Source organism: Lucilia sericata, unplaced genomic scaffold, assembly GCF_015586225.1.
Source record: "Lucilia sericata isolate MDLA Ls3-8-SP2 unplaced genomic scaffold, ASM1558622v1 Contig000390F_arrow, whole genome shotgun sequence".
NCBI lineage: Eukaryota > Metazoa > Arthropoda > Insecta > Diptera > Calliphoridae > Lucilia > Lucilia sericata.
The window spans coordinates 230716-258442 of NW_023994408.1; the positions used below are offsets into that span (position 1 = coordinate 230716).

Here is a 27727-nt window from a genome sequence, read left to right on the forward strand (position 1 = left end):
CTATAGACTAGACTATAGACTAGACTATAGACTAGACTATAGACTAGACTATAGACTAGACTATAGACTAGACTATAGACTAGACTATAGACTAGACTATAGACTAGACTATAGACTAGACTATAGACTAGACTATAGACTAGACTATAGACTAGACTATAGACTAGACTATAGACTAGACTATGACTAGACTATAGACTGACTAGTAGACTAACTTAGACTAGACTATTTAAGACAGTTACCAAACCAGACTATAGCTAGACTTTATCATAACATATAAAATCTAGACAACAACTATAGACTGTTTTGTAACTAATAAACTGACATTTTTTTTATTCAGTTAAAACCAATTTCATCAAATATTAAATCCAAAATCTGTTTTATAATAAATTCACGCATATTATTTTAAGCTAAGCAAAAACTACATTACAGAAAAAAATCCTCTTAAAACTTTGTATGTTCACTAATTTTGGGTCGTTTTTAGCCCTGAAAAAAATAAAGTAAAACTTTTGTTTTTACATCAATTAATAATTAAATTCGATTTTTTGTATAACAAATACAAATAAACAAATTTCCTAACATATTACAACAACAAGAAAATACAACCTCAAAACAAACTTTTTCCAAGCGCCTTAAGCTAAAACAGCCAAAAATAAATTGAAAATTTTTCAAACAAAACTAGAAAATCCTCAGAAATTTTGTTGGAAATAAGTTTCATTTTATTTGCGCTGTAAAGACTATTCAAAAATAAAAACAACTTTTTAAATAATTTGAAGAGTTGAAAGCAAATGGTCAAAACAGAAAAAAAAACAACAAAGTTAATGAAAATGCAATTGACATTAATTGAATTTTTTGCGTTTTTTTTATTTCAAGCGAGCATTGCTTGCAATTACTGCTTGAAATAGACATGAAAAAAATTTTTTTACAAAAGTACTTGCACTTTTTTCTTTCTGTGAATATTTTATTTAAATAGAATTTAAATTGTAAGAGAAATAAAAATAAATAAGGTTAAGGATTTTTTCTTGAACAATGTGATGAAAAAAATTGGGTTCGTAAATAATGTTGTAAAAAAAAAGTTTTTTGTTATAGAAAATTGAGGAAAACTAAGAAAGAGAATAAGAAAATAAATTGAAAAGTATTTGCTTTTCAATTTTTAAGAAAAATTCTTATAGATATGCTATAAGTTATTTAAATATTAATGTGTTTTCTATCACTTTTTTCAATCAAAATACAAATATTATTGTAATAGAAATAATACTTATAGGGAAAGTTGTGTAAAGAAAAAGTTTTTGTTTACAGTGGAACAGCCACTACTATAAATGACCTCGAAAATTTTACTAAAATTTTCATCATTACTTTTAGAAACGTTCTAATGAAATTCGATTCGAACGGAAGGTGTATCAGCATGGAGATGGCAGGTTCGTTTTCTATTAGAGACATTAGAAATTTGTACATTGACACCACTGTATATAACATTGGTTATCTTTTAACTATAAAATCTGTATGATTTACATGCATCTTTGGTGTGTAGTTTTTTTCTTACAATAAAATATTTGTTTGCTAAGAAATTTTTTTTGTTTTTCCGTTTAAAATACATTTGGAATATTAAAACTTTTTCATATTTGTATTAAAAGTTTTGTCAGACATTTTTGTTTAACCAAAATGGAAAGTCAAAGTTGAGTTTTGAAAAGTAAGAGAGACATCACGTCGTTTATGATTACTACAAATGTGTTTTTATTTCCTAATGGTTTAAGTAAATAATGGGAAAAAAGTAAGATAATACATTTTTTAAAAATAATGAAATAAAATTTTTTCAAATATTTTTTACAAAGTAAGAAATCTGTGATTTGATGAAAACAATTTTATCACTAAGAAACTGGGGTTTTAATGAAAAATCGGTTTTTTATTGACGAAACTGGTTTTTGATGAAAAAACTGGGTTTTAACGAAAATATCGGGTTTTTAATGAATGTACGGGTTTTTAATGAACACTGGTTTTAATGGAAAATCTTGTTTTTAATGACGAAACTGGTTCTTGATGAAAAAATACAGGTTTTTAAGGAAAATACTGATTTTTAATGAAAAAATAGGGTTTTAATGAAAAAATGTATTTCAATGAAAAATCTGCTTTTAATAAAAAACGGGGTTTTAATGAAAAAACTGAATGAATAAACTTTTTTTTATAAAAAATGGTTTTTAAAGAAAATATCGGTTTATTAATGAAAATACCGGTTTTTAATGAAAACCTGGTTTTAATGGAAAATCGTGTTTTGAATGAAGAAACTGGTTCTTGATGAAAAAAAAATGTTTTGAAATACTGATTTTTAATGAAAAATACGGTTTAATGAAAATACTGGTTTTTGCTAAAGATCTGCTTTTAATGGAAAACGGAGTTTTAAATCTTTGCTTTGATGAAAACAATGTTTTTTTATGAAGAAACGGGGTTTTTAATAAAAAATCCGATTTTTATTGACAAAGTGGTTTTTGATGAAAAGAACTGGGTTTTAATGAAAATATCGGTTTTTTAATTTAAATAACAGTTTTTTTTTTTTTGTCTTGTTTTGAGTGACGAAACTAGTTCTTGATGAAAAAAATAGTTTTTAATGAAAATACAGAGTTTTAATGAAAATACTGGTTAATAATGGAAAACGGGGTTTAGTGAAAATATCGGTTTTTTAATTACGAGTTTTACTGAAAAACTCGTTTAATGGAATTAATATGTTGTTTTGAATGTTGAAACTGGTTCTAAAGTATTTTCAATGAAAATACTTTAATAAAAATCAGCGTTTTTTAATGAAAAAAATGGTTCTTGATGAAAAAAGGTTCTTTGATAAATAAACTGGTTTTTGATAAAATTTCGAGAAAATTAAGTGTTTTTTGATGAAAAAAAAAACAGTTTTCTAGAAAAACTTATTTTTCAAAAAAATTTATTTTTATTTAAAAAAAAAAAAATATTTTGATATAAAAACTGTTTGTTTTAGAAAAACTGATTTTTAACGAAAGTAGCTGGTTTTGATAGAAAAAATTAAATTTTTGTAAAAAAAATTACTTTTGATGAAAAAACTGGTTTTAGATGGATTTAGATGAAAGAACTAGATTTTTGATAAAAACTTGTTTTTTGATGAAAAACTGGTTTCTGATGAAAAACTTTTTCTTGATGCTTTTTTATTAAAATATAAAAAAATTATTTTTAATAATTAAAGAATAAGAATTATGCTGTTTTTTATGCAAAAAACAAGATCTGGAGAACAAAGTTATTTTAAGGAATCGATTCTTCTGCACTAGTTATGAATTGGTACTAGATCAGTGGAATATATACTAATTACGAATCAACTTCTTGGAACCAATAATTAAGCCGATAAAAATTCAGCAGATTTTTCTCAAAGTCAATTCCAATTTAAACAATAATAAACTGAATTGATGAAGAAAGAACTAGTTTTTGAACTCCTCTAAAGAACGTTCCTTAAAGCTTCTTAACAACTAGTTTTGAGGGTGATAAATTTGAACAAAAATCAGTGATTAAGAAACTGGTTCTAGAAACGATTCACTACTATAAGATTTTCATAGAACTAGCTACGATGTTGACAATTTCAAACTGACTAGATACAATAATTATGTATTCTAGAACTAGTTATGGAACTAATACAATTTCAAGTAGATTTTTACGAAAACTTTTTTGAAGTAATTGTTTGGAAATAACAGGACTTTGCTTAATATTACAAAAAGAAAGATTAAATACAGCTAATTTATTATTTGCTTAGTTTAAGACCATTTTCTTTACTTTCATTAGAAACAACATCTTAAAATCAATGTAAAACCAAAATAAAGCAAATAAATAATTGAAATTACAAATAATTACGAAAAAAAAACTCCCTTAAAATTTAATTGTTTTCAAACATACTAAACAATCATTAACTTTTGCATAAATACTTAAAAAAGAAAAAAAACAATACAAAAACTTAAATACACTCACACAAATCAAAAGTTTATTGCCACTAAAAGCGAAATTAAGAAAACAACAACAAAAACAATCAAACTGCTAAAACAACTTAAGTTGCTCAATTAAACTTCAAATAAAAATACCAGGTTTAATTAACATAAAACATGCAAACACACAAGGCCTAAAAAGTTTCCTTTAAAAAAACAGTTTAAAAAAAAGACCAACAAACTGTTAAACTGGCAACAAGTGAAAATTTTAAAATTAAAGTAAAATGTTATTAAAAATTAAGCAAATATTAACTAAATATTATAATTTCTTTTAAAAATTTTAGATCCTCCGATTCTTCAACAATAACGGCAGCATCAGCCACAACAATAGCCACACATCATCATAGTGCAACTGGTGCATTACTACAACATCAACAAAATCAATTTCAAACAAATACAACAACGACATCATCAACAACAACAAATAATAATAACAATAACAACAACAGCAGCAGCTTAAATAACCATCAACGTCTACCATTTTGTGGTTTAGATTCCATTAAAGGAAGTGACAATAATGGTGGTGATGGAATTGCTGGTGGCAGCGGCTGTTTAATGGGTGGCAAAACAAATTTAAGTTTCGACTTAAATGGCAGCCACATGGGTATGCATACAATAATTCATGGTGGCGGCGGCGTCGGCAGTGGGGGTATAGGCGGCGGTATCAGTTTGCCTATCGATAATGCTTCGGATCAATTTCATTCGTTGGACGCCAACGATAGTTCATGCTGTGGCGATGGACAATTTGAAGATGATATGCAGGCGTTATTGCCAAAATGTTCACGTCTATCGAGAGATGAATTAAGTCAGGTGAGTGTGGGAAGAACGTGAGTGGGTAAATGGGGAACAATATTCTAGTTTTGTAATCGATTTTAGAGAAGATTTAGAATGTTACTCCTAAAGATATGCAATAATACTGTTGGCCAATAAATTAGTTAAGTTTTAAGAACCACGTGCAGTATGAGTAATATTTTCCTAAAAAAGGAACCACGTGTAGTATGAGTAATATTTTCCTAAAAAAGGAACCACGGGAAGTATGAGTAATATTTTCATAAACAATGATTTACATATTGAATGTAAATGTTTTATTGATTAATACATCCTTTTCTCCTCAATATTACTCCATCATATATCCTTACAGAAGCTCTTTTTTACAACAATTTAAACACAACTTGGTTCATAAACATAAAGTGTTTGTTCATAAAACTCAATACTAAAACAAAACACTCTCCACTTCCTTTTCCTCTCCATACCTTTATATACTCCAAAGCTAGAGCTAAAACCCTTGAAAAAGAAATCTATTTACAAATCTATCTACAGTAAGAGCCGAGGGTTAGTACGCTACTCCTCTTGATGTTGAGGTATTTGTTTTGCGAAATTACTCATAAGCCAGTGTAAATAAGTAAACAATGAAGACAAATGTGTTTTTGTATTTGTGTGTAAAAGTATATGTATGTTTATGTACATTTAAATATAAATGTTACAACAACAACAAAAATGTGTAAGAAAACATAAAATGCTGTATACTTTAAGGGAGATCTTAAGCTAAATACAAGAAGTATTATTATTTTAAATTTATTTACCTTGAGGGAAAATGATGTAGCAAATTCTTGTTGCTGTTTTTCCATTTACGTGAAGCAAAACAAATTGGACTTTTTTTGCAGTAAAGAGAAAATAATATTTGTTTAAAGAAAGGAATTTGTAAGAAATTAAATTAGTTTTTAAAGTTGTTATTTTTGGATTATTTGGGGCTTAAATTTAGTAATATTTTAGGTAAAAATTAAATAAATTATATTAATTTTATATAGATTTTTTTAATTTTTTAAACAAATTTACTAAATACCAAAAAGTGCATATGAGCTGCTATTCATTTAACGATGTTTGCCTGTCTGTCCCCCCATACAAAATCTTGTAAACAAGGTACAGGTTGCAATAAGCTTAATAAACGTAATGTTAAATTGCACTTCATTGTACCTGAGCGTCTATTCGAACTCAGTCCATTATTTCAACTAAAGTGAACACAAATCCCTGTTTACATCACCGTGGGTGAAATGGCATCAGTTGATTCGGCAATAGCACCTAAAGATGTAATCAATAGAGTGAAGTACGAATCCATCATTTAAGCCAAAGACAGATTCTAAATAATTATAACAGGAAAAAGATGGGAATTTAATCGATAACACACAAATACATCATCAAGCACACGACACTCTCATTTGAGTATTCCAATAGTCATCAACTCTCTTGTCATTACGACATGAATGTCGAAGTGCTTTACGTAAACACCTGCCATGACGGCTTTATTTCACGGTGGTTTTTTCAACCACTGTAAGAAGACCCATTGTGCTTCTTACGCGCAGGTGGCAATTTACGTATATGAAATTTCCTGTCTAGTATACGTGCACTTTGCTCGAGTGCTCGAGCTATCTAATCTTTGACCCTACAATTAACACCAACTCATTTCCAACGCTTAGTTCCACAGCCACTCCTCTGTGGGGTATCTGTTGTCATTCGACAACTTGTCACCGTGCATCAGTCTTTTAACCGCAACTTACTCTTCCCGCTAATTTCGGTTTAAACCACAGCCACTACGTGGATTCCGAAAGAACCTCAACCAACTGACCAGCCATGACAGGTTATGTGGGCAACTACCCGTAGTGCCAGATTATGAGGTTCTCTGGTTAGACCCCAAGGACTAGCCGATGTGTGAAGTGACATCACAAGTTTATAGTCCGGCAGACTAGAGGTATTGGTATCACCTCTTTACCCCGGGCCATACACCAAGATGAGGGTCTTTCATAAAGGAAACATGCCCCCGGCAATTGCACCGAACTTATCCCGAAATATTGATTTCACCGTGCATCAGTCTTTAAATCAATATTCTATTCTATATTCTATTCCGCGTTACCAGGTCGGTTAGGTTATCCGATGAGACTGCGAGTCAAATGATTCCTCAAGTATATCCCCGAGATACTTTAGGTACTGGTAGCACCTCTATAACTCTGGAACATATCAAGATTACGTGACCAGACGGGGGGATATCTAAAAGGGGTTATAACTGAAGTTAAACCTTTATTCGGAAGCCTCTTCTTTCCTGGGGAAAAAACTTTCGGTTGATTCAGCTGTCGCTGGGTTGACAATCTTTGGCAGAGTATGACTCGGGTCGTTCCGGAGCAAAGATCCAATTGTCGTGATAACGGTCAAAACTTGTTCTTTGGAATGGTTCTTAACATCGTTCTTTAATCAATGATTAATCTTCGAATTAGTCACTATGCAACCTAGTTCTAGCGAAGCTTTGTTCATTTACACCTTTTTTAGAATATTTTGTTGCAGAATTCATCTGCCAGAACTTGTTAATTAAAAACTCCACAGAATGGGTTTCCTAATTCCAATATTGTTGTTCAAGACAAACAACAAATCTGAAATTTTTTTCCCGGGAACATAAAAATATAACAAATTTTAGAAAACCCAGTTTTTCTTTTTCATTTTAAAAAACACGAAAGTGCAGATTGGTACTTTTACTGTTAAACCCTGTATATTAATAGTAAAACATGACTTAAAGAGAAAGGGTCTAGTATAAACAATTTTAAATATTTAAGTTCAATTTATTACTCATTTTTCTAATAACTCGTTTTCTTAATTTAAATTTAAGCCATATAAATAAAAATTGTACTTATTTATATATATATATATATATATATATATATATATATATATATATATATATATATATATATATATATATATATATATTTGTTTAATAAACATCTCTCTCTCTCTCTTACTTTATTATTTTCTTTTTATTTGCAAACAATTTTGCTAAAAAAAATCTCATCAAAAATGTGAAAAAATACTATAAATTTTATAACAAATATACAAAAAGGAGCAAAAAAAAAAGCACACACCCGACAATTATATTTTTCATGCATCAACACATTGCAACTGAAATAAATATGTTGGCAACACTATTACTCTGAGAAAAAAATATTGCATATTATTCATACAAAATACCAAAATAAAAAAAACATCAACTTAATAACAAAAGAAAAAGTATGCAGACTGGAATTTCTGCAATAAAATATAAAAAACATTAGGGAGAACAAATATTAAAAAATCAGGAACAAATTTATAAACAAATCTTTTAGACCCAGATCACTGAAGCCAAACTTTTGTAATAATTATTTAAATTTAAAATTTGTTACAAAAAAATCTTTATATTTTTTGGGTTCCCCAGAAATAGTGCCTCCCCAATAACTATGAACCTATTCACGTAATATGCAAGAGTTTTATACATATATATGAACATAATAAATAAAATGTGTAAATATGAATAATAAAAAATAAAATACATATTCAAGGAGACGTATCACCAAAAAAAATCATACCCCACATTCAACAATGTCAATGAAGCCTTTTGGCAATATTTGGTTTCTCTATTTATTTTTATTTTTTGTTGAAATAAAAAAAAATATTTCAAGAACTTTTTCCCTTTTTTAAAAAAAAAAATTGTTGGATTTTATTATGCTCCTTTTTCACAAACACATATTCAATGAAATGAATGAATGTGTGTGTTATTTGTATGTGTTTTTATTTGATTTATTTCATGCAGTGCAAATTACTTTAAATTTGATTTTCATGCTGCATACTTTTGGTTGCTCGCTGCTTTTTTGTCTTTTGTTTGGTTAGATTTGTATGTGTATTTGTATCTTTTTACACATAAATAACAAGGATTTTTGTGTAGAATTTATTTAAGGTTTTATTTTTGTATAAAATACGCGTAAATATATATTTCAAGTACTTTTTAGCTTATTTTTTTAACTTTGTATAAAAGGTGTACATTTTCCCTTGAATTTATTTCTTGAGATTTATTTGCTTTTAAATTTTTCAACAAGGTAATTTTGTACTATTGAAGCTTCTGTGACAAATGTTCAGAATATAAGTCACATACTTAGAAATATTGTTAAAGATGTAATGTGTATGAAGATGTGTGTGTTTGTAGGAAAAAATCTATTACATTGATTTTTATGTGTGGCAGGATTTAAAAGAGTGGATGATTGAAAAGCAATTTTGAGGATAAATAATCAGAAGTTTAAAATGATACCCTATACCAGTTATGATTTTATACCTTTCACCTTCGTGAGAAGGGTATATACAAGTTTGCCATTCCGTTTGTAATTTCCACAATATAATTTTCCGACACTATAAAGGATCCTTATATATATCAGAGTCGATTAAGTTATGTCCTTCTGTCTTTCTGTCTGTCTTTTTTCTTTTTTATGTCTGTCTGTCTTTATATTTGTATTTCTGTCTGTCTGTCCGTCTATCTTTCTGTCTATCTGTCCTTTGTATGTCCTGGATAAAATTTGTCATGAACGTACCCCAGGTGTATTTGAGTTTATGTTTTGAATATAGACAACCAACACAAGCAAACAATTTTGAATCTAGATCAAAAATAACAAATTGTGAATCAAAATGTAAAATTTGGACCATATGTTCTGAAAACCCCAAGTTAGAATTGCAAAACGGAAAGCAGTTTTGGAAATCTTTATGTTTCCCTTATCTATTTCTAAAGTATTTTACCAGACCTCAAAGAAATGTTGTTCTTATGGGCAATATTGTAAAAAATGTCATTTTAAGAATTTGCGATCACTTTAAGCATAATAATTAATAAAATACATAGAATGGTAAATAAATGGTTTCATAAAGCCTCAATTCTGGGATAATGGAGTTAAAACTTTAAAAATAGCAATCCGAGGTTAGGAACATCACATTCCTTAAAACCGTAATCTGTTTCAGAGACCATAACCAGCACTACTTGCTACCCCAAGTTTCAATTCCTAAAGTGAACAATTTTGCTCATTCTAACAAAGTCCTAAAGGGACATTAACTAGTTCAACTGTCAAGGCTTCTACTGTTATATGTGACAGACAAGGTCGTGATTGTCGAACCAAGTTACATTTTAAATTAAACTCCTTTAATTCCCTGCTTTTCAACATGCTTACATATACATTAAAAAGCTATAATAGAAAAATGTTATATGTGTATGTAATTGTAACATTTATAAGTTTAAGTGCATCCCTTGAGGTTTTATTTATTTGCGTTTCACATGTCGTCTGCGTTCCATACAATGCTGCAAGCATAGCAACACATAAGTACATATCGCCACAACATCTTACTCTTTCCTTTACACACACACAGATGTAACATAAAATATTTGTAAACATGTTGTATTATATGCCCTTCAGTAATTTTTGCATTTCCTGGTAAGAATCTGATCACTCCCTCCCCACAAATTGCAGCCATAACACACACACATACTACAGCCCTAAACCTCTACAGATTCCTTTTATTTATAGAGAGAAAATCTTGTCTGTTTTTTTTTCATTACTTCAGTTATTATTACCCACTTGTGTCTGTTACCAATACCACCACACTTTAATAGTCTTATAAATTTGTTTGTCTATGTGTATGTTTTTAATGTCATGATATGTGTAATTTATTTGTAACATGTGCGTAAGTAGCATTTATATGAGTATTTACATCTGTTGGTTTGTCAGTGTTTTTTACTATTTTTTTTTTAAGGCAAAAAAATTCTTAACATTGATTTCTATTATTTTAGACTGTGTTACTGTTTTTTTTTTATTACAAATTAGGGTGGTTTTGTTAAATGTATTTGTCAAAAAAATCTATTTTTATTGGTTTCCCAAATAAAATATTACAATTTAAAAAAAGACAGATAGCAAACGAGACAGGACAAGGATAAAAAAGGAAGAGAATTGAAATAGTATTTTGTATGTAATGTAAACAATTTAATAAAAAAATATTGATTGAAATAAATTTAAAGTGAATTTATAAAGAGAATATTAGACAAAATTCTATTAAAAACAAATTTAAGAAATTGATATTTATTTAAAATCTCTTTATTGGATCCCGTTGACTAAATTAGTTTTTCGTGAAGTATACTTAATTTCCTTAGAATCGTATTAATAACAAGTATACGCCTTACACCATAATAGGCAATCTCCCATTAAGTATACGCACTGGTAAACCCTTTACCAACAAACAGTTCATTCAACTTTCAATATGAATATTCAAAGCATACAAGTACAACACAACAAATATAATCATGTCAAGCATGACTTGCTAAACTGTCCCCTTTTTAGAAACAAACAAATAAAACCATTTATCAAAATTTGCCACAAAATTGTTAATTCTCTCAACAAAGGTCTTATTCATAATCAAATTTTCATTTTATCAAAGGTTTATACAATAAACGTTGTAGACAAATTTAGTATCATAAACCTTTAATAAAATAAAATTTTATTTTTGAATATGAGAGTAAATATTTTGCATTAAAATTGCTCTGGTATTTTAACAAACTCTAAAGATATTTTAATTAAATATGCAGAAATTACAAAATCAGCAACAATAGCAATAACAATTATAGCAAACAATACAAACACAATCTAAAATGATTATAACGTGTCTACACCCTAAAAGTAACAACAACAACAACAACATTTTAACACTCACTTTTGATTTCCTTCATTGGCTGAGCTAACAAACACTTTTCCATAATCTATGTAAAATGTTCAATTTTTGCATTCATTCATTTTCATACATTTTACATGACTGTGTAGAGTAATTTTACAAAACGTTAGAAGAATTTTGCTGTTTGTGCTATTTGCATAACTAATTATCTACTAAATTGATTTGTCAAATTGTTCAAGCATTTAGTTTATGGAATGATGATGATATTAAGACAAAAACACACCACACGCAGAGGTTTAATTGGAAGTCCCCTATGCCTTAAACTAACTTTGAACACTGCTTGTGTTTCATCATTTGACAGTTTGGGTAAATTAAACCATTATTGTGTAATGAAAATATTTAAGTGAGTATTTAAATTAACGTTCTTTTTTCATTTCACTTTTGACAACTTCGTGTTCATTTATTTGTTTTTGTGTTCAATAGTAAAGGAATGTTTTTTTTGTTTGTTTCCTTTTTTCTTACTTAAGTATGATAAATGTTGTACGTGTTTGGGAAATTACTGTAACATGTCAACCAGTCTATATTTGTAGTCTGTTTCTATTTTCATTTTTGTGTCAAAAGATTAATTGAAATTGTTGTAGGATGTTGCAAATTTGTTCTAAAAATGTTGAAACGTGTGACAGAGTCCATTTCAAAGTTTTGTTTTTTTTTGTTACTTGATTAAAATATTGAAGTTTTTTGACACGTGATTTCATTATGGTTAATAGAGGGACCTTTAGTGTGCTTTTATATTAAGGAAAATGTCTAGAATGTTGGGGACTTTATGAAGAAATTGTCAAAATGTTGTTTATTCAAGAAACGTGTAAAGAAAATTTTTATTTTTCATAATATTATGGTTAGTGTTAGGTTTTTAAACGAAGTAATTAGTACAAAATGAAAGGAACAACATAAAATGTTTCATTCCATTAACACACACATAGTCTAGTCTATAATCTTGTCTGTAGTCTAGTCTATAGTCTAGTCTATAGTCTAGTCTATAGTCTAGTCTATAGTCTAGTCTATAGTCTAGTCTATAGTCTAGTCTATAGTCTAGTCTATAGTCTAGTCTATAGTCTAGTCTATAGTCTAGTCTATAGTCTAGTCTAGTCTAGTCTATAGTCTAGTCTATAGTCTAGTCTATAGTCTAGTCTATAGTCTAGTCTATAGTCTAGTCTATAGTCTAGTCTAGTCTAGTCTATAGTCTAGTCTATAGTCTAGTCTATAGTCTAGTCTATAGTCTAGTCTATAGTCTAGTCTATAGTCTAGTCTATAGTCTAGTCTATAGTCTAGTCTATAGTCTAGTCTATAGTCTAGTCTATAGTCTAGTCTATAGTTAGTCTATAGTCTAGTCTATAGTCTAGTCTATAGTCTAGTCTACAGTCTAGTCTATAGTCTAGTCTATAGTCTAGTCTATAGTCTAGTCTATAGTCTAGTCTATAGTCTAGTCTATAGTCTAGTCTATAGTAGTCTATAGTCTAGTCTATAGTCTAGTCTATAGTCTAGTCTATAGTCTAGTCTATAGTCTAGTCTATAGTCTAGTCTATAGTCAGTCTATAGTCTAGTCTATAGTCTAGTCTATAGTCTAGTCTATAGTCTAGTCTATAGTCTAGTCTATAGTCTAGTCTATAGTCTAGTCTATAGTCTAGTCTATAGTCTAGTCTATAGTCTAGTCTATAGTCTAGTCTATAGTCTAGTCTATAGTCTAGTCTATAGTCTAGTCTATAGTCTAGTCTATAGTCTAGTCTATAGTCTAGTCTATAGTCTAGTCTATAGTCTAGTCTATAGTCTAGTCTATAGTCTAGTCTATAGTCTAGTCTATAGTCTAGTCTATAGTCTAGTCTATAGTCTAGTCTATAGTCTAGTCTATAGTCTAGTCTATAGTCTAGTCTATAGTCTAGTCTATAGTCTAGTCTATAGTCTAGTCTATAGTCTAGTCTATAGTCTAGTCTATAGTCTAGTCTATAGTCTAGTCTATAGTCTAGTCTATAGTCTAGTCTATAGTCTAGTCTATAGTCTAGTCTATAGTCTAGTCTATAGTCTAGTCTATAGTCTAGTCTATAGTCTAGTCTATAGTCTAGTCTATAGTCTAGTCTATAGTCTAGTCTATAGTCTAGTCTATAGTCTAGTCTATAGTCTAGTCTATAGTCTAGTCTATAGTCTAGTCTATAGTCTAGTCTATAGTCTAGTCTATAGTCTAGTCTATAGTAGTCTAGTCTAGTCTAGTCTAGTCCGTCTATAGTCTAGTCTATAGTCTAGTCTATAGTCTAGTCTATAGTCTAGTCTATAGTCTAGTCTATAGTCTAGTCTATAGTCTAGTCTATAGTCTAGTCTATAGTCTAGTCTATAGTCTAGTCTATAGTCTAGTCTATAGTCTAGTCTATAGTCTAGTCTATAGTCTAGTCTATAGTCTAGTCTATAGTCTAGTCTAGTCTAGTCTAGTCTAGTCTAGTTAGTTAGTTAGTTAGTTAGTTTGAAAGGAGGATGTATATACATCAAATCCGAAGAAATACACCTTGGCCTCTATCGGGCCTGTTGTGCGCTCCTTAACCAGTGCCTCAGGTGGGAATCGAACCCACCACCTCCGGTCTACCAGACTAGAACACTAACCACTAACCTACCGGAGGCCACATAGTGTAGTCTATAGTCTAGTCTATAGTCTATAGTCTAGTCTATAGTCTAGTCTAGTAGTCTACTATAGTCTAGTCTATAGTCTAGTCTATAGTCTAGTCTATAGTCTAGTCTATAGTCTAGTCTATAGTCTAGTCTATAGTCTAGTCTATAGTCTAGTCTATAGTCTAGTCTATAGTCTAGTCTATAGTCTAGTCTATAGTCTAGTCTATAGTCTAGTCTATAGTCTAGTCTATAGTCTAGTCTATAGTCTAGTCTATAGTCTAGTCTATAGTCTAGTCTATAGTCTAGTCTATAGTCTAGTCTATAGTCTAGTCTATAGTCTAGTCTATAGTCTAGTCTATAGTCTAGTCTATAGTCTAGTCTATAGTCTAGTCTATAGTCTAGTCTATAGTCTAGTCTATAGTCTAGTCTATAGTCTAGTCTATAGTCTAGTCTATAGTCTAGTCTATAGTCTAGTCTATAGTCTAGTCTATAGTCTAGTCTATAGTCTAGTCTATAGTCTAGTCTATAGTCTAGTCTATAGTCTAGTCTATAGTCTAGTCTATAGTCTAGTCTATAGTCTAGTCTATAGTCTAGTCTATAGTCTAGTCTATAGTCTAGTCTATAGTCTAGTCTATAGTCTAGTCTATAGTCTAGTCTATAGTCTAGTCTATAGTTTAGTCTATAGTTTAGTCTATAGTCTAGTCTTTAGTCTAGTCTATAGTTTAGTCTATAGTCTAGTCTTATAGTCTAGTCTATAGTCTAGTCTATAGTCTAGTCTATAGTCTAGGTCTATAGTCTAGTCTATAGTCTAGTCTATAGTCTAGTCTATAGTCTAGTCTATAGTCTAGTCTATAGTCTAGTCTAGTCTATAGTCTAGTCTATAGTCTAGTCTATAGTCTAGTCTATAGTCTAGTCTATAGTCTAGTCTATAGTCTAGTCTATAGTCTAGTCTATAGTCTAGTCTATAGTCTAGTCTATAGTCTAGTCTATAGTCTAGTCTATAGTCTAGTCTATAGTCTAGTCTATAGTCTAGTCTATAGTCTAGTCTATAGTCTAGTCTATAGTCTAGTCTATAGTCTAGTCTAGTCTAGTCTATAGTCTAGTCTATAGTCTAGTCTATAATCTAGTCTATAGTCTAGTCTATAGTCTAGTCTATAGTCTAGTCTATAGTCTTGTCTATAGTCTAGTCTATAGTCTTGTCTATAGTCTAGTCTATAGTCTAGTCTATAGTCTAGTCTATAATCTAGTCTATAGTCTAGTCTATAGTCTAGTCTATAGTCTAGTCTATAGTCTAGTCTATAGTCTAGTCTATAGTCTAGTCTATAGTCTAGTCTATAGTCTAGTCTATAGTCTAGTTTATAGTCTAGTTTATAGTCTAGTCTATAGTCTAGTTTATAGTCTAGTCTATAGTCTAGTCTATAGTCTAGTCTATAGTCTAGTCTATAGTCTAGTCTATAGTCTAGTCTATAGTCTAGTCTATAGTCTAGTCTATAGTCTAGTCTATAGTCCAGTCTATAGTCTAGTCTATAGTCTAATCTATAGTCTAATCTATAGTCTAGTCTATAGTCTAGTCTATAGTCTAGTCTATAGTCTAGTCTATAGTCTAGTCTATAGTTTAGTCTATAGTCTAGTATATAGACTAGTTTGTAGTCTAGTCCTGTCTATAGTTTAGTCTGTAGGCTAGCCTTTATTCTAGTTTTTAATCTAGTCTTTGTTGTAGTTTATAGTCTAGTCTGTAATCTAGTCTTGAGTTCAGCCTATACTCTAGTCCATACTTATGTCTATAGTCTAGTCTATAGTCTAGCTTTTAATCTAGTTTTTAATCTTGTCTTTGGTCTAGTCTATAGTTTAGTCTACAGTTTACTCTATAGTGTATCCCGTAGTCTTATCTTTGTTGTAGTATATTTTCTAATCTATCGTCTACAGTCTATAGGTTTTTGGCTGATCTGTAGTTATGACTATGGTACTATAGTAAAACTAAAGTCTAGTCTTTATCATATCCAGCTCCGCAATAAAATCATTTAAATGTCTGTTCAAAAACACATAAATCTCTTGATACATTTTGTTCTTCTTTCAATTTAATTTGAACTAAAAATTCAACATGAATTGTATCATTTTTTATTGAAATTGTACATTATCCCGCTCCAGAAAAAAAAACTATTTACATTTGCATAAAATTAACAAGGCTAAAACAAAAAATATATGTATGTGTCTTTAGAAAACATAAAATAAATATCCTTAAAAGCATCATCATTTGAAATGTAAATAAACATTTAAATTTGCATAAAACAAAACAAAAGACAAGACACCTTGAATAAAAAACCAAAAAACCACAAAATGACAAAATTACAAAAAAAAAAAAAAAAACACACGAAACAGAACAGAAATAACCAGCAAGCAATGTCGTAAGTAAAATATTAAATTTTATGCAAATCTAATACAGCTACAAGAAAAGGGACAGAAAAAAATCAATATATAACTACAATAACATTTAAATTCAATGTTTAAAACATTTACAGAGAAGTGTATACAAAAATATAAACAGAATAGGAATTAGAAGAAAAATAAAGTTTTAGTTGTGGTGGTAGTGATAGTAAAGGGAAGTATAAATTGCCAAGCAGATACAAAACAATATTTGGACAAAATTCTCTATAAACAAACAAGCAAATGTCTTAAATAAGAAGCTATAAACCTGTTAAGGCTTAAGGTCCTAGAATATATAACGACATAAGAAAACAGCTAAACATACAGAAATGTATAACATGCAACACAACAAGAATTAGAAAACCAAAATAACCGGAAACTAAACTAAAAACCACACAAATATACAAACAAACTAGAATAATAAAGATGGCTTAAGTTTAGCATGGTGGTGACAACAACTACTACACTCAAACACTTACAAATACACTTACACAGAGACAAACTATTAGCAAAAAGGATATGGAGAATTGTAAAACAATATTAAATTGGTAACAACCACTTGTATATTAAAATAAACTAACGGAATATAAAAGGAGAATTGTAGAAATAGCATTTTTTTAATAACAGGAAACAGAATACAACCTGACATTTTGGGTTTTTCACATTTGGCAGAGTAGTTCTGGCTTATGCTGCAAAACCATATGTGTAATATTTACATATACATATGTATGTATGAGTGTATAGAAATATATATATATATAAAGCAACAGGAAACTCAATACTTTTTTTTCGATAAGGTCCTTTGAACATCTTTTGTTGTTGTTTATTAAAAAGTCATGCTCACACTTGCAAAGTTAATATTTAAAACTAAAACTACCATATTGCTTAAAGTAAAATGAAACCATATTCTACCACTTCCACTGTTTTAACGACCACATCATCACTATTTGAAACAACTCCTTTAAATTTCCATTCTATTTGTATTAAAGTGTGCAGGACTTTTGTAATACTGTTGATAGTTTTTGTCTTGTCTCTTTGGGGAAAAGGAAATTGTAGAAGTAGTAGTAACGCATGTCCTTATGTCTGTCTATCTAACTTTAGATGTCACTCAGTGTCAACTTCAATATTTATAAAATATTTATGTAAAAAAAAATAACTAACATAAAATAAAAATAAACAACATCAAAGGAGTAAACTCTAGACAAAGTTTTAACGTAAACAAAAGGACTTTAGATGTTAGAAGATTGTACAGAAATAAGATTAGTCGAGAGTTTGGACAATAGAAACTTGTTTAGTATCCTTTTTTTATAAGATACACACAATTAAGACTTTAATGTATTTGACAGATAGTTATAAAATGTAAGGAAATGGTTGCTAGACGTTTATGTAGCAATATTCTGTTGGATTAATTTGTTGTTGATAATTAAATAGTTTAATTATAGATTTAAGTTTGTTTAAAGGAATGATGCCAGCAGGTTTTATAGTTTAAAATTTTTATATTATTTATAAAAAACATACAAATTTTATATTTCAACATAAACAAGATCATAGCTGGTCCGTTATACCCCTGGAATAGTCAATAGTTCTACCCCTGGAATATTCAATAGAATTGTCTATACTCTGGACTATAGAATAGACTCTCGTCTGGACTATAGAATAGTCTATAGTCTGTACTATAGAATAGTATACAGTCCGGCCTATAGAATAGTCTACAGTCCGGACTATAGAATAGTCTATAGTCTGTACTATAGAATAGTATACAGTCCAGCCTATAGAATAGTCTACAGTCCGGACTATAGAATAGTCTATAGTCTGGACTATAAAATAGTCTATAGTCTGGACTATAAAATAGTCTATAGACTGGACTATAGAATAGTCTATAGTCTGGACTGTAGAATAGTCTATAATCTAGACTATAGAATAGTCTATAGTCTGGACTGTAGAATAGTCTATAGTCTAGACTATAGAATAGTCTATAGAATAGTCTATAGTCTGGACTATAGAATAGTCTATAGTCTGGACTATAGAATAGTCTACAGTCTGGACTATAGAATAGTCTATAGTCTGGACTATAGAATAGTCTATAGTCTGGACTATAGAATAGTCTATAGTCTGGACTATAGAATAGTCTATAGTCTGGACTATAGAATAGTCTATAGTCTGGACTATAGAATAGAATAGTCTATAGTCTGGACTATAGAATAGTCTATAGTCTGGACTATAGAATAGTCTATAGTCTGGACTATAGAATAGTCTATAGTCTGGACTATAGAATAGTCTATAGTCTGGACTATAGAATAGTCTATAGTCTGGACTATAGAATAGTCTATAGTCTGGACTATAGAATAGTCTATAGTCTGGACTATAGAATAGTCTATAGTCTGGACTATAGAATAGTCTATAGTCTGGACTATAGAATAGTCTATAGTCTGGACTATAGAATAGTCTATAGTCTGGACTATAGAATAGTCTATAGTCTGGACTATAGAATAGTCTATAGTCTGGACTATAGAATAGTCTATAGTCTGGACTATAGAATAGTCTATAGTCTGGACTATAGAATAGTCTATAGTCTGGACTATAGAATAGTCTATAGTCTGGACTATAGAATAGTCTATAGTCTGGACTATAGAATAGTCTATAGTCTGGACTATAGAATAGTCTATAGTCTGGACTATAGAATAGTCTATAGTCTGGACTATAGAATAGTCTATAGTCTGGACTATAGAATAGTCTATAGTCTGGACTATAGAATAGTCTATAGTCTGGACTATAGAATAGTCTATAGTCTGGACTATAGAATAGTCTATAGTCTGGACTATAGAATAGTCTATAGTCTGGACTATAGAATAGTCTATAGTCTGGACTATAGAATAGTCTATATTGTAGACTATAGAATAGTCTACAGTCTGTACTATAGAATAGTCTACAGTCCAGACTATAGAATAGTCTACAGTCCAGACTATAGAATAGTCTACAGTCCAGACTATAGAATAGTCTATAGTCCAGACTATAGAATAGTCTATAGTCCAGACTATAGACTGTAGAATAGTGTGTAGTCCAGACTATAGACTATTCTATAGTCCAGGCTATAGACTATTCTATGGTCCAGACTATAGACTATTTTATAGTCCAGACTATAGGCTATTCTATAATCCAGACTATAGACTATTTTATAGTCCAGACTATAGGCTATTCTATAACCCAGTCTATAAACTACTCTATAGTCAAAACTATAGACTACTCTATAATCCAGACTATAGACTATGCTATAGTCTAGACTATAGACTATTCTATAGTCCAGACTATAGACTATTCTATAGTCCAGACTATAAGATGTTCTATAGTCCAGAATATAGACTATTCTATTGTCCAGACTATAGACTGTAGAATAGTGTATAGTCTGGACTATAGAATTGTCTTTAGTCTGGACTATAGAATAGCCTATAGTCTAGGCTTAAAATTTTAGAGGAAAATGTTTTCTTGGCAAAACGTAATAGGACCTAAAAGATAACTACAAAATACCCCAATTAAAATGACTCATGACAATGACATTAAATAAAATCATCCCAATAACAAATGATTCTCAAAAAAGTCAATTTAAATTTACAAAATTTTGTTTACCTCTAGCAAATTAAAATAATTTTTTTTTGCTCGACAACAACATTTTAAGATATTTTACCTTTAAATCTAAAATTCAGTACATTTTCTGTATGCACGTATCAATTGTGCCTTGTACATGCATGTGGATGCCTGGCTGATCGTGTTTATTGGAAAGTTTTCAAGTGTCATGCTGCCTGGTGTCTGTTACAGTTTAAAATTTCATGGTCAGGGTTGTGCCAAAAAAAGAATTTCTATGAATATACATATATATTGTAAACAGGAAAATAAAAAAGAAAAATACTAAAAAAAACTATATGTATATAAATAACTACTCGTATAAGAAAATTAAACAATAAAAAACTTTACAAGTGCAACAGACTGTTGCAAAGAAGCAATTTAGGAATTTATTTTTTGTATTTTTTTCACGCCCTTTTAGTGAACTCGCTCTTAAACTTGAAAATAAAGTAATTTCGCTTTTTTTACAGCCAAAAAGTAGTAGAAAGGAAATGTTTGGGGAACAAATATTTATTTGTTGCTGAAAAGAGCATTTTCCAATTTTCAAACAAACAAACAAGTTACAAGTGAAATGTTAGCTGTAACATAAACTATTATAGTGGGAAATAAAAATTGTTATAGTTGTTGCTGTTATATGTTGTCTGCTGCGTTAATGTTGTTGTCACATGTTGTCTGTTGCTGTAAAATATTTAGTACTTTTGGTTATGGCCAACATGTCGCATTGCGCACCTAATTCTTTTCTCTGTTCTATTCAAACCATAATTTTGTGAATGAAATTCCCACAAAAACCATGGCATTCATTTGTTTGGGGTTTTTTTTATATATGTATAGTTTGTGTGTGTTTGTCTCTACCACTTGATAAATGTTGTACTGTTTATACCTCTGGGGAAAATTGTTCTTTAAATATTTTATAACGGTGAAATTTTCCAACTGCAGTTGTTTTTTATGTGAATATGTGTATTTTAGCGCCTAGCACGCGCCTCGGTCTCTGGGGTATAATGTTGCTGATGTATAGCATACATATTTTTAGTTGCACAGTGGGTTTGTTGAAGGTTAAATGTGAAAAGTGTTATACAATATAAGTTTTTGTCAAAAATAGTTTTTTTCATAACAATATTTCCTTAAAAATATTAAATGCCTAAAAGTATGCAACTGTTATGAAAATTTAATTCTAATTTAATAAATAAATAATCAATTCTGGGAATATTCACGAAAAATGCTAGGAATCTGAAATAAGTACATATTTTTGGAAATAAAGTATTCTATGGAATATTATATACAGATTTATTAATATTTTTAACTTGTATTTTCAAATAATTTTAGTCGCACAGAGGGTTTGTTGGTAAAAATTCTAATCCAATCTAATTGGATTGCTTATAGTAATCCCTAAAAGCATGCAACCTTTTGTTATATAAAATGAATTAGTGATATAAATAAATGTCTAGTTCTGGGAATATTCTCGAAAAATTTTAAGATCTGAAATAATTGAAATTTTGTTTGAAATAGTTTTGAATATAAATACACAATTAAAAAATATTTGGACTTAATTAGTTGATCGAACGAGCAAGGTTTCATCGAGTTTAAAATTTCAAAGGACCAAATGAACTTCTGTGTCTTAATTATCAAACAAGATATTTATTTCATCTGAAAAAAACTGTTGTAGCTAAAATATTAGATTTGATAATACCTTTCTTTTGAGGGTTTGAAGGTCATTGTTACGTTGAAATCAATTCAAAATATTTACAGATTTTAGATCAAAATGTTAAAATTTCGAATTCTGCGAATATTCACGAAAAAATCAAAATCCTCAGTTAGATCGATCTCAAAAATTTCCTTCCATACTTGTTATTCAGAGTTTTGAGAATGTATTATTAAATATGAATTTAGAAACATTCCACTTTTTGAAAATAGTTTAAAGTTCTTTTACATTCTTCCCTGCATCTTATTTTCATTGAAAAACATAAAATTTATTTTAAAACATAAATGCCTAAAAGTATGCAATTTTTATCATTGGACTCACTATTAATGTTATTAAGAAATAACCAGTTCTGGGAATATTCTCGAAAAAACTCAAAATATTTAAAATTTAAAAATTGTTTGAAATAAATAATTTGGCAAAATATTATAGAGAGATTTACTCAAAAAATTATTACAACACTGAATATTTAAACTTTTCATGAGTTAGTCTCCTCTATTTTCAACCATTTTCAGCATCTCTTTTGTCCCACTGTCTTCCACCTAATGTTTTATTAAAATTCTAATATTATAGTTTGTATCATGTTTCGTTGCATTGCGTTACAAATTTCTATTGATCACAATCCAACCAAGCAACACATGACTAGATAGAAAATACTACCTTGTTCTTTTAAGCTTGTGAATTTTTTAACAGTTACAAGTGCAGCTAGTAAAAAAAAACACATATAAAGTAGTTACATATTTGTAAAAAACTATTTTATTACAAAGGCAGACTAAATTATTACAATGCAGGGATTGTAACAATGTTTTAAAAGGCAGTGAAAGGCAACCTTAAGCGGATCGTAAAAATATATAAAAATTCAGAAGACTCTGGTTAGTATTTGTGGAATATTTTTTCTCTAAGAAAGGTATCCTATTTAAGTAAACAGAAGGACGGACGGTTATAGCTGGTTCGCAAGGATCTAGAATGCAAAAGTACTTTTGTGAGTTTACGGTCTAAATTCTGGGGTATTACAAACGTAATAATGAAACCTTTTTGGTGTTGATTATAAAAATCTTTGGCCCCCAACTCCTTTAACCTTTCACCTTCCTGCTACACTATATTACTCTACTTACATGTCTGTGAATATATATATTAAAAAAGAATAAACCGCAACAGATTTTGTCATGTTCTGTTCATAGTGCTGATTCTCTCAGACAGTCTCAACAGGAAAAATATTTTCTATTTTTTTTTTTAGAAATCAACCAAAACCACACATAAACACAAGGATATGGAATGAAATGTCAGTAACAAAAACATTTTAGAAAATAAAAATTGTTGTAAATTTATATGTTCTATAACTCGTAAACCACAAAATGGCAAAAAAGATACTTAAAAAAAAACTTAAAAGAAAAAACTAAACTCTGCAATGAAATGAAAGAATAACACTTGAAAATGTTACTTCACACATGGTCCTACGAACCATGTAGAGAGAAATAAAATGACCAACAGTAGAGACTTTTAATGACCATATTAAAAAGCAAAACTATAACAGAGAAACACTTAGGACATTATTACTCCATGGGGGTGTAAAAGTTATAAAAATAGTAAGAATATAACATGATATTAAATTCACATTTGACGTTCATATAAGACTTAATTATTAATAAACTAAGGAGCTTATTACAGTTTGAAAAGAGAAAATGACTTAAGCAGAAAATAAAGGAAACAAATTTACCAGGATATGGCCAAATTTCTAATTTAAAATTAATTACATTTATTTAAAATATTAAATTTTAAGATCCTTAAAATGTCTTTGTTTATCCAAGGGAAGTTGTTTGAAAACTTTTATGTTTGTCTTTTAAAATTACACGAAAATTTAAAGTAAAGTTTAAAACGGAAACTTGTGTTTCCATTAAAATTCTTTATTTTATTTTTCTTAATATTCATTTGATTTATTTCAGTAGTAAAATAAATCCTTTTCAAGGATATAAAATGAATTTAATTGTACCATTTTATGATTTACTGCACTCAAATACATTCATAAAAGCACACACACACACTCAAACACATACAAATTCCTTTCTAGGCTGCAACACAAATACCCAGCAGTTCTGGATGTATGTACCGTTTTAGTGGTTTTTGATAAGGACATAACAAATTTTTAAACAAGTAAGAATTTATAGTCGGGCATGGCCGACCATATGATACCCTACACTAGTTATTATGTTACAAATTTTGGATTTTTTTAAAGAGGGGTTATATGGGGACGGAGGGTTAATATGGCCCTATCCTTATAAATTTTGGTAGAGGAATTTATATCTACATCAGTTATTTATGCAGAATATCATCGTGATATTAGTGTTGTGAAGTGAATTTTGACCATCAAGTCATTTTGAGGCCCGATCATTACGAATATCAGCAATATCATTAAGACTTATATACAACTAAATTCTGCATATTTTTAAAGTGATACACAAACATTTAACATATTTATGAGCTCAAAAGGCCTATTCGGGGAGGTACGGTTGTATGGAAGCTATAAGAAATAATTAATAGTCCTTGTCCTTGGGCAAGGATGTGTGCAAAATTTCATCTAATTATCTTGAAACTATAGAGTGCGCACAAGGTTTACATGGACACACAGACGGACAGGCAGACAGACAGAGTGACAGACGGACGGACATAGCTAATGCGACTGATTCTGAGCCGATTGGTATAGGTGGGTGTACGACCAATATTTTGGGTGTGACAAACATCAGCACAAACGCATAGTACCCTCCTTACTATAGTTTAAGTTTTGTTAAGAAAAATTAAAAAAAAAATTATTAGACTTTCTTCCAGATTACTTAAAGACACAAACGCGGCAATTGACTACTAAACTAATTACCAGTGATAAGTTATGTAAACAATTGACAACTTTTTTAGACAAAAATATATAATTTGAAGTCAATCTGTTAAACATTAATTGTCTAAAAGGAATTCAATCCTTGTCTCCTTGCAAAACTTCCGAGTTAATTCAAACCAAATACAAAGTTCCCTACAAAAAGCAAATACTCTCTGCTGCATATTTGTATATCAAACAGTTGTTAAAACCAAGTTTATTGATTTTTTTCTCCAGCAAAAGTATATTTTCAATAACATGAACGCTAAAACTGAAAGAAGAGACTTTTATGTTACTTTTTCCCTACGAAAAAAAAAACTTTTATATTTTTATTTATGAATATTCAACAGTATTAAAACGATAAAAGTGTCTGTGAGCCAATGGAAAAATAATAAAAAAATGTTATGCAGGAGTTAAAACAACAACAACATTAACAGTAGTAAAGACAAGTCTTCTTTATATATGTAATAGATGGTAATACTTTTTAAGTGTTTTCCTTTACAACTTTATAGCAGACAAATTTGTATTGATTGTTTTAAAGGGCAAAGTAGAAAAAACTGCAAAGTGTTGCAGACAGCAGCAGTGTATTTAAAGTATTTGTATTGCAGTAAGCAACATATGTTGCAAGTAATAACAACATCATCATCAGTATCATTATTATTTGTAATTTTCTGTTTTTTTTTTTTTTAATATTAACCTCTGTGCATTATATATTTACCACATTTGCAATAATGGTTTATTAAAGTACTTTTTGGGGGTATTTACTTTAATGGTTAATTTTAAAGGAAGATTTCTTGTAAAAATAAAATAAAAAAAATGTTTATTCAAAATTTTCGTGAATATTCTAAGAATTTGTTAGGTTTTAAACAATTAGAAACTTATTTTTGTAACATACTTTTAGGCTTAATATTTGATTAGTGTGTTTCCAATTTTTGTGCAATTTTTTTTTATTCTATGGGAATTTAATAATTTATTCGTGAATATTCCTAGAATTTCTGATGTTTACTAATGACACTAATAATATAGAACGATGAATGCTGATGAGGAGCCGTAGCGGGACTGAAAATGCTATTCATTCTGCTTGTGTTTTAAAAATAACTGTAATCTGAAAAACCATTGCAATTTGAAAAGTTTTCTTGCAAGGGTGTGATTTGAACTCTAGCCTAACTAAGAATTTATTTATCATATCATTGATGATCATTGAACAAATTTATTTCAAATTAGGCACCATGACCATTTTGTTAGAATTTACTCACATGTTTAATTTTAAAGGAAAATTTTCTTATTAAAATAAAAAAAATATGTTTAAAAATGTTCGCGAATATTTCAAGAATGTGTTCTATTTAAATTCGAGATTATACAGAAATAAACGCTGAAATAAGAATATGCTTTTAGACTTATCGATATCTTAGAACATCGATATCTTAAGAACATTTTGAGCTATCTCCATCAAAAGGATAAATTTTATTAGTTCCGCAACTAGTTCTACATTGCATGGTTTAGCCCGTACTCGTTCCATTCTGTGAAAGCATTATGTAATCGACACTCGTTCTATGGAACATTTCTATGACTAGTTCTTTAATAATAATTTCTAGGGAATCTTTAGAGAATATATTATATATATTCTCTAAAACAGTTCTGCAACTAGCACTTTTTTCATAATTTTTTGATAAAAATTTTTAAGATTTGAACCAGTTTTAAAAACGGATAATGAATAAATAGGTGACAAAACTGGAAAAAAAACGAAAACCCAGAGACTAAATTATATTTTTATAAAAAATTCTGAGGTCTGATTCGTATTCAGCGCAACACAATTCTTTAGTTTTTGTTTTTTCATTGTGTTTTACTATGTATTAGCAAAAACTCTTAAATTCAATATTTTCATCGGTTGCTTCGGAATTTCGCTCTTATTTATTTTCGACCGTTTGTTATTTATAGACCGATTGCTGATTTTAAATATCAAACTTCTCGAAAGCATGCCTGATAGAATTATTGAAGATTTGGATATCTTCTGAAAATTGATTACAATGACAGTCATATAGACAGACGGACTGTGGAATTATGTTGTGGAAATTAAAAATAAACTTCTTTAGGCATGCTCTTCTCACGAAGCTGAAGGTTATAATAAAATGGTTTCTAATTCAGAAGCAATCGTGAATATTCCAAGAATTTTTATTAATAACTTATAAAAAAATATTGTGCAAAAAATTATTGCATACTTTTAGGTTTGACGTTAGCTCTATGAAAATTTAGTTTTATCTTAATTAAATTCATTAAATTAAATTTTATTTGAACATTAATTTAATAAACTATTATTTTATTATCTTTACAGGTGAGGTTTAAAAAAATAACTAACAAATTATTTAAATCTGCAACACACGTGAGTTTAAATTTATAAAAAAAGCCTTTTACTTCTTAAACGAAGAATAACGTAACGTAATTTTCATAATTCTTATTATTAAATAAACTTATTTTATTACAACATTTAATTTTATTTATCATTAAATCTTATCTACTATTTACCAAAATTGTATTTTTTCTGAATTTAATATTCTTAGCAAATACCAGCCATCAGTTGTGGTTAAACACTTGAAATCCAGTTAAATAAGAAAATATTTACCAGAAGAAAATCCAAAATAAAATATAAAGTAAATTCTATCTAAACACTTTCTTTAATAATATGTAAATATTACCAGAACGTTTTCTAGATGTAGACAATACAATGACAAAATAAACCAACCCTATGATTGAAAATTTGAAGGAAAAAAATAGACAAGTAAGATTAAGACGAATTTTAAATACTCTACAACTTAAAGCTTTGCAAGAAAATCATTTCAGTTTTTTGTTAAAAACTATCTTTGTTGAAAGTAGCCATTAAAATTATCTTTCTTTCTTTTGGTATTCATATTATATTCATAGGGAACTGGATTTATCAGATATCGAAAAATATTTTTCAAAAATCGAAGAAGTTGTAGATTTGACTAACTTTATGTAACC

The 27727-nt window shown here is 29.2% G+C and overlaps 1 protein-coding gene across 3 annotated transcripts in view; it reads left to right on the forward strand.

The window, feature by feature from the left end:
- The window catches only part of LOC119604416 (protein sprint), a 288645-nt gene that overhangs the window by 180149 nt on the left and 80769 nt on the right, over positions 1–27727 (forward strand). For all 3 annotated transcript variants that reach the window (XM_037956998.1, XM_037957000.1, XM_037956999.1), the window contains one exon: positions 4271–4796. In XM_037956998.1, the coding sequence (XP_037812926.1) occupies positions 4271–4796 (526 nt within the window). The remainder of the gene's footprint in view (positions 1–4270; positions 4797–27727) is intronic.